The 8,397-nt window shown below is 40.7% G+C and overlaps 1 protein-coding gene across 5 annotated transcripts in view; it reads left to right on the top strand.

The window, feature by feature from the left end:
* SLF2 (SMC5-SMC6 complex localization factor 2) overlaps positions 1–7,789 on the top strand; it is a 48,918-nt gene extending 41,129 nt beyond the window's left edge. For 4 of the 5 annotated variants that reach the window (XM_045438604.1, XM_045438605.1, XM_045438606.1 and 1 more), the window contains one exon: positions 1,570–4,859. In XM_045438604.1, the coding sequence (XP_045294560.1) occupies positions 1,570–1,605 (36 nt within the window). In that variant the 3' untranslated portion in view covers positions 1,606–4,859. Of the gene's footprint in view, positions 1–1,569; positions 4,860–6,230 lie in introns of those variants that run through there. The other variant, XR_006701653.1, reaches the window with a different exon arrangement.
* Positions 7,790–8,397: the final 608 nt, after the last annotated feature.

The raw sequence follows: 8,397 nt of genomic DNA on the forward strand, positions 1-8,397 counted from the left end.
TCTCTGCCCCTCCCCTGCTCACGCTGTCTCTGTCTCCCTCAAAAATAAATAGACTTAAAAATTCAAAAAAAAAGAAAAAGAATTCTCCATTTGTTCCAAAGACAAATCCCTTGTTAAGTATATAATTTGCAAATATATTCACCAGTTCTGTGTGTTGTCTTTTCATTGCCTTGATGGTATCACTTGTTAGAACAAAAGTTTTTTAACTGTGATGAGGTCCAGTTTTATTATTTTTCCTTTTGTTACTTACACTTTTAGTGTCATATCTAAGGGGACTTTGCTTAAGAGGGGCATAAGCACCTGGTATTAAATTTGCCATACTATAAATTTGCCTTTTACATACAAACTAACTGATACGTTGTTGTCTAAAATGATGCTTCTCGGAGCACCTGGGTGGCTCAATTGGTTGAACATCCAACTCTTGATTTCAGCTCCAGTCATGATCTCATGGTTTGAGGAATCAAGCCCCGCTAGGAGCTCTGCGCTGATAGCACAGAGCCTGCTTAAGATTTTCTCTCTCCCTCTGTCTCTCTTTGCCCCTGACCCACTTGTGCGCACGTGCTTTCTCCCTCTTTCAAAATAAACATTTTTTTAATATGTTAAAAATAAATAAAAATGTGATTTCTCAAATTCTAATATGCACAGGCATCAACTTGCTGAAATGCAGATTTTGACTTGATAGGTGTGGAGTAGGACCTGAGAGATGCTGCGTTTCTCACAGGTTCTCAGATAGATGGCAGTGCTTCTGGTCCAGGGACCATAATTTCAGTAGCTAGGACCTAGCAGTTGTTTATATTTTATATCAAAGCAACAGGAACAGTGAAGATTAATTAAGAAAAGTAATCTCTGGGGGCGCCTGGGTGGCTCAGTCGGTTGAGCGTCCGACTTTGCTCAGGTCACGATCTCACAGTCTGTGAGTTCGAGCCCCGCATCAGGCTCTGTTCTGACAGCTCAGAGCCTGGAGCCTGCTTCAGATTCTCTGTCTCCCTCTCTCTCTGGCCCTCCCCCCGTTCACGCTCTGTCTCTCTCTGTCTCAAAAATAAATAAATGTTTAAAAAAATTTTTTTTTTAAAAAGAAAAGTAATCTCTGTATTTTGTATTTTAACTATTTTGCTGTAGTTGCCCTTCATAAGATACGCATGCTCTGTTAGAGAAGAAACCTTTGAGAAATCTTAAGCTGATGAATGTTTTGTTGTTGTTGTTTTGGTTTCTAATCGCGAAAGATTTTAGGCTGGCCATCTTTGCTAATGTGGAATTAAAACAAAAGAATTTAATACCAAAACTTTTATATTAGTCAGCCTAACATTTTACTTAATCTTCTCAAATGTGATTCTCCACATAGGTGTTGGTGAGGAAAACATCTTGCTTTTATTTTATACTTTTTTTAATTTAAAGTTAGACCACAAAATGTGAAAATTGATTACTATAAATTTTCAGAGAAATATACAATATAAAGATGTTACTGTTTTTTTTTTATCAAAAGCCTGTTTGATGGTTAGTTTTATAAGGATTAATTCATAATCTGACTTCACTTTGTCCTGTTTTCCCCCCACCCCTTCCCTTTTCTAGGGGCAGCTTCATGACTTCTGGGTACCAGATTCTTAACAGGAGTTGAAGCAGCAAAAATATGAACCAAGAGAAATTCAATAAGAGTTTTTCCTAGAGGAGTAGAAAGAATACTACAAACTCCAGTGGAATGCTTAGAAAATGCGCTGCAATGTGCCACTTGAAAGTCTAGTATGAAGCTGGTAATGAAGAAATTGCCATTTCTGAAGCAGATATGAAACGTGATCTGCTTAATTTTAAGGCAACTGGCCTTTTAAAAGCAGAATCCTATAACAAGAGGGGAGGGGTAGAAGCAGCTAATAGTTGCATGTCGAATCTGCCCCTATTAAACTGCTCTTGTTAAATTGTAAGCCAGTTATCCTTTTTTTTTTTTTTTTTTTTTTTGGATTGTATTTATGGCACTTGGATAATCACAGGAGATATGTAGGAAAGGGTTTGGACCAACTTGAGCAGTTGGACATGGAAATCAAGACCAAGTTCCAGTTGAGTTTAATTTTCTCTTGGTTATTTTAGGACTCAAAAAGAAATCTTAGAACTGAGTTTAATAACAAAAAGGATAAATCTTTTCTGTAACTCCTATAAACCACAGGGAGATTTCAATCCATACATTTTCCTTCAGTATTCAAGATTATAAATCTGTTAGGTTTTTAAAATACATTTAAAGAGTTGAGAAACAGAAATTTGGTATAGTGTTAGATGCTCCTTAAGGGGAAGAAGTTAAGCTATAAAATAGTATCTCCGTTTTTATGCCAAAACATTCATATGCCGTTTGTTTTGGATTCCTTTTAAGTGTATATATATTTTTTAAATACTGGTTAAATCTTAGATTCTTGGTTAAATCTTAGAATTCTGGCCCTTGGTTAGCCATATTACAGAAGTCTATATTATAGAAGCTTAACGATCTGGACAAGTTTCCCAAAACCTTACTTTCATGAGTATATAAGCTTGGTAGAGACCTGGATGGAGTTTATTCTTTGGAATATTGCACACGTGTGTGTGTGCTTGTATTTTAAAGTTGTTGCACTTGAAAACCACAGCTGCTCTAAATTCTTAAACACTGGAAAGCCATCCTTTGGTTTAAATGGTGGAGGGTTAGTAGAAGTGCACATGCTGATCTTAGCCCAAGGGCCCTTTGAAGCCTTTGGTAGTAATAGACTCTTACTAGCTAACTGAAAAATTCTTTTGTTGATTGTCCTTTTAGGACGGTTTGTTTCTTGAATGAAAATGCCAACTTTTTTCTTTCAATGTTGACTTGGATGACACTGCTTTCCTGAGCATTCTCATGTCTCCAGTTGTGGTGGGGGAAGGACGATGGAGAGGAAGGGAATTGGACTGAGCGTTTATGATTTGAGAGGGGAGAAAATAAATTTTGAAAAAATAGCTTTCTACCTTTAAATTGAGGCTTAGGAGAAAAAAGCATTTTATCTTAAATTTATCATTTACAATAGTATAAATAACTTTTGAGCCCATGTCAGGCATTGAGCAGTTAGAGATTTTATAGGAAGACTTAGTAAATCCAGTTCCCAAGAACCCCAGCTGAATGAGGCTCCAAGAGTCAGACCAACAAAAGTTTTATTCTGTGTTGAGTTTACTGGTAAGAATATTATTATCTTGATACTACCTCTCAAGGGTATTATTAGAAAATGCCACTTATGGTTAATGAGATAGATACAAAGAGTTCTATTTGACAGAAGCTTGAAACTCTGGCATCTATCTGCCCAACAATGGGGGCTTTCACTCTTTGTAATTTAATACTTTGTAGATACATCATTTGTGTGTAATTTTATAAGTGTTCATATTTTTCTCATTTTGCATTGTGTAAAGTGTACAAAATCTCAAAGTATAAAATACTGCTTATATTGCTTGTAATTACAGTGTGTAAATATTTTCTAATCGTGTACATTGACGGGGGGACAAGTGGGTTATTCAGGTTTTTTTTTTAAGTGACCCTTTTGTATCGCAGTTTCAACAGATAACTGCTCATCAAATTTAAAACCACTTTGATACATTTTTATTTAGCAGTTCCAATAAGAAAAGTCTCTATTTTTAATTGCCTTTCTTCATTAGAGAAAAAGACTTCATCTGTCCCTTTAAAAATGGCCAGACATCGGTTTGGGCCCTTGTATTTATGACTCTGGTTAGATATCTCCATCTCCAGGTCATACTCCAGTCAGTATTTGCATTGGGTTCTCATACAAATCCTGTAATTCTCTTCTAGCACAAGTAGCCCATGACTTTTCTCCCAAATCAAGGATTATCCTTCTCCCTCTTGAGTCCCCATGTTTTGTCTCCCTCCTGCTGTTGTTGCCCAGCGAATGGGATGGTAGCGGGGGAGAAAATGTTCATTGCACAGAGAATGTCAGGCCACTTTTGGGACTTGGCAAACAAAGCTTGCACTGAGTGGTGGTGTGTTTGGCAATATTACTGTGCCAAAAATAATCTTGTCTAATTTTCTGGATATGTATGTCAAACTTATTACCCTTCTTGCAAGCTAAAAATTAAGGTACTTGTAAGTGTTTATGCTTTTGTGTGTAACTGTTTGCCTTTTCTAAACTGTTTCTCATTATCAGAAAATAATAATTCTATTCGTTATATCATGTTAAGTGAAGAGGCTCTCTGTGCACAAAACGCATCTATGTAGCAGTAAAGTAACAGCATTTGTACATTTCCTATCTCCTGATGGCAGTGGTGCCTTTGTCACCTTTCAGAAGGTTGGCGTTTGGTTTTGTTTTGCAGTACAAATAATAGCTTGCTTTTGACTTCACAAAAATCTCCCCAGATGTAAAAGAGAGAGAAAGATGTGTTGTCATCCAGGCTCAGTTAGAGCATTTGCATTTTTATTTCTATCAAAACAAGTATAGTTGGTGGGGACTGGCCAGTAATAATGTGTGGAGTCTTTAAACCAAGGGTAATTTTTAAATTTAAAAATAAAAAATTTAAGAGGTGACCCATTAACAAGTGACTGAGTTGGAAAATTAGGGAAGGGACTGTCCTGGTCTGTCTCTAAGGAGGCAAGATTAGGGTACCGGTGGCTGGGCATGTAGAGCATGAACCGTGGTTGTTATTTCTTACTCATTAACGGTGTTGGTGCACCTCATTATCTGTGCATTTGTTTTCCCTGGGCAGTCCTGTCAGTGAGTTAATCCACCAGCTCTTAGGCAGTTCAAAAGTAAATGCAGATTTCTTTTCCTCTTTCCTTTTTTTTTTTTTTTAAAGATTTTTTTTACTACATCTTGTTTAAAGTCCCATGAATGTATGTGTGTGTTATTAAAAATGCTTTTTCTCAGTTTGAACATGTGTTTGGTAATAATTTGTTTGGGAGTGGGGAATGGTGAAGTCTCTGGAATGTGCTGTTTCTTCCCCTGCCCCATCCCCTAATTTTTAAACTGAATTTTTTTCCCCTCTTGCTTTGGATTCTTCGGTCTGTCTTTTAGCTTGATGTCTCCTATTTCTGGAAAACATAAAGCTATAGTAGCACACAGTTCACTTTTACATAACCCATATAATAATCTGCTGCATACTTGGCAGTCAGCAATTCAGTAATCTCATTCTTCCATTACCCCATTCACTAGGTTCATCAACAACTATTGCATACCTGCTACATGCTAGGCACTCTTGAGGATTCAGTGGCGAACAACACAGAGCTCTCCTGACTTACCCTTCTGGTATCCAGGTGAAAATACTTTGGTGCTCAGCAAAGTGGACCGGAAAGGAATACCATTGGCCTGGCTCCCTTGTTCTAGAGCCCAGGGCAAAGAAAGGAGAAGCCATACAATGCAGAGGCAGGGCTCGGGACCACCTCCAACCTGCCAGGCAGATACGGTTGTGGGTATGCCAGCTGAGGGGAGACACAGGTTGACGACAACTCACAGGAGAAACTGTTAATGAGCTTATAGAAGGGTTACCAGAGGCCTCAGTTTCCAGAACCATACCAGTATTTCTGTCTTCTGACAGGCTGGTTTGGAGGAGACCACTTGTGAGCATTTTAGAGGTGGGGGGAGTGACAGCCAGGTGGAAGCATAGGTGCTGCCTGAAGTACAGAGAGACAGGCAATACAGCCTTGTGCAAGTTAAGAGCCTTGACCTTGACCTTAGTCCTGACGTCAGATCCCAGACTGACCATGCCAAACCCTTGATCTTTGTCAAGTTACTTAACTTGTCTGAACCTTCATTTCTTCATCTGTTAAAAGGAATAATAATGATGTCTATCTCAGAACTTGTGAGGATTAAGTGAACTAATCCATGAAAAGTTCTTAGCAAGGTGCCTGACATATATGCTAAGTGTTATTATTTAGCTCCAATTCAAAGCTCTTCTCAAATGACAGCTAAAATTGAACTTAAGGCACTTGGTGGGAGCGGGGGTGCAGTTCACTGACATCTAAGCAAACCAGATATTAAAATTGTAGTGTGGGTGTGCTCTATGCCTTCTGACAGCTTCAGAGGCTTCTCTGTCCAGCTCTGCCTCTACTGGTTAAAAAAGAAAATATATATATATATATATATATATATATATATATATATATATATATATATATATATATATATGTAAGTTTGACGTTTTTTAGGACTCAGCATGCTAATACTGAGAAGGGGTGGTGGTTGGTGATTTTCCAGCATTTGTGGACATGTCCTGACACTCCCTTTTCCTTGCTAACCATTCCCCAGGCCGGAGTCAAGAGAGGGCAAACCAGAAGGCCCAGCTTTGGGTCTGACTCCAAGACGACTGGCTGGGGAGGAAAACTTAACAGGCAAAACAGGCTTCTGAGGCACAGTGGAACAGTGAGACTACAGCATTGGTGCCCTGGTGACAGTCCCTACCGAAGAAGCACCTCAGCTATACATATGGCCAAAGTAAAGATCACGCCACCCAAAGGGAGAGTGCTGGGCAAACCAGAGGTGGAGATGGCAAAGCAGGAACAGAAATGCTGCCACAGTGAACAGGAAGCAGGACAACTTGACTAGGCCAGAGTTCTTTGCCTCAGGGAACCTCTGCTCAAGTTTCAGGAGTTCATACCTACCCCCTTCACCTAGGATCCCTGCTACAGTGAGTAACTGCTCTGTGCGAAGCCTGGAGCAAACACTGGTGTGTAGGTGGCTGAGGACAACAGCCACTTTCTTACAGCGGAGTTGGGGAGAATAGTCTAGCAAAAACAAAAGCACGTTTTATGTTCCGTGCTTGTGAAGTACAACAGAAGGTTTTCAGATGGGGTCCTCTCACAGCCACCCTGTGAAGCAGCTGGGGTTAGTGACTTTAAGGATGACTAACGACCTGCTCAAAGAATGCCCTGCCTGTGTCCCAGGACACAGATCCATGGCTAGATTAGGGTTCGTTTCTTGCTTTGATTTTGAGTCGCCTCCACTGTCGGTATTCCCCTCATACATATTTTATCAGCTTGATTGCAGAGAAGAGCATGGTCCATCAAAGGGGCTTCTCATAGAAAGTTCCATTAATTGTCATGACATCTGATCGTTTCATTAGGTTCAGAGATTGAAGTGGAAGGACAGCAGAGAGAAATGGATTGTGATCTAAATCTATATTATCAGAGATACACTGCTCAACTACTGTCTTGCAAGTGCCATGCTGGAACTCCGCATTGTAATTTACACATTTTGTTCATTTGGAATGTGTGAGGTTCTGAGTCTGCCATCGTACGCCTTGGAGGAGAAAGGCTTGCCTCACAGTGTAGGCAAGTGGGATGCTAAACTTGCCACCACATCACTACAGCTGCACAGGTACCTGAAGTCAGCGCTGTGAGTTCTGTGAGAACATGAGCTGCGTCTCTTAGCCCACTGGGCCCCTGCAGTTTCATTTGTCTCCTGTCTGGTACGATGGGGCTAGCAGCCTTCCTGCCTTCCCTCCACTGTCACCCCCAACCCACTTGCCCACAGGACTGCAGATTGATTTTTCTTAGCCATGGCTTTCCTGGACTTCCCAGCGTGGACTTCCTTAATCTATCAGGATTTTCTTCTGTGGTCTTTCTGGAACTATTTGCTGACTTTTCCTTTCTAGTTCCCACTAGGAGCCCTCCCATCTCATCACATCAAACTCACTTTTCTCTTTCACACCCCTTCCCTTCTGCCTGCTCCTCCAGTATACGTCTGTGCATGTTTCTGCCTTTGATAATTCCCCTTCAGGTTTACCCTGTATCTCTCTTCTCAGGTTTTTCCGGTACAGATTCTCCTCTCTGTAAACACAACAGTGAATTTCAAGGCCAGTTACTTAACCTCTTAGAGCCCGTTTTTTCCATCTATAAAATGGGGCTATTAATCCCTCAGGACAGAATGAGGGTACGGTGTTTTTAAACGAAGCCTGATAGTCTTTGTAAGTGTGTGTGTGTACGCTTTACCATATGCATTTCTCTCAGCTGCCTCCCTCTCCGCATACACACACATCCTATTTAGAGTGCTGGGGAAGTGGAAGTGTAGCGTGGGCCCTGCTGTCTAGCGATCTGGAGTCACACACAGCAGCCCAGACTACAAGACTGTATATGATGAAGTGCCAAACTAGCTTTGGGGGATATTCAGGAAAGAGGGGTGACATGTCTTTCCCAGGGTCCCTTCAGTTCAATGACAAGAGCCACTTGAATCTTGTTCACCTTCTCTCAGGCCAGTGTTCATCTGCCTATTCCCTGACCCCCTGCCTCTCCAGAGCTCAGACACCCAGGTACCTGCAAGAGTCGGTTATCTATGTCCCTGTGGCCTTCATCATTTAAGTCCTGCTCTTGGGCCCATTGCAATACTGGCATAAATGATGGAGGGAGGAGCAGGCCAGGTCATGGCTAGAGCTCCGGTTTGATTCAAACCCTAGAGGGGTCTTAAACAGGCCCTGAGG

The sequence above is a fragment of the Leopardus geoffroyi genome, chromosome D2 (assembly GCF_018350155.1).
Source record: "Leopardus geoffroyi isolate Oge1 chromosome D2, O.geoffroyi_Oge1_pat1.0, whole genome shotgun sequence".
Taxonomy (NCBI): Eukaryota; Metazoa; Chordata; class Mammalia; order Carnivora; family Felidae; genus Leopardus; species Leopardus geoffroyi.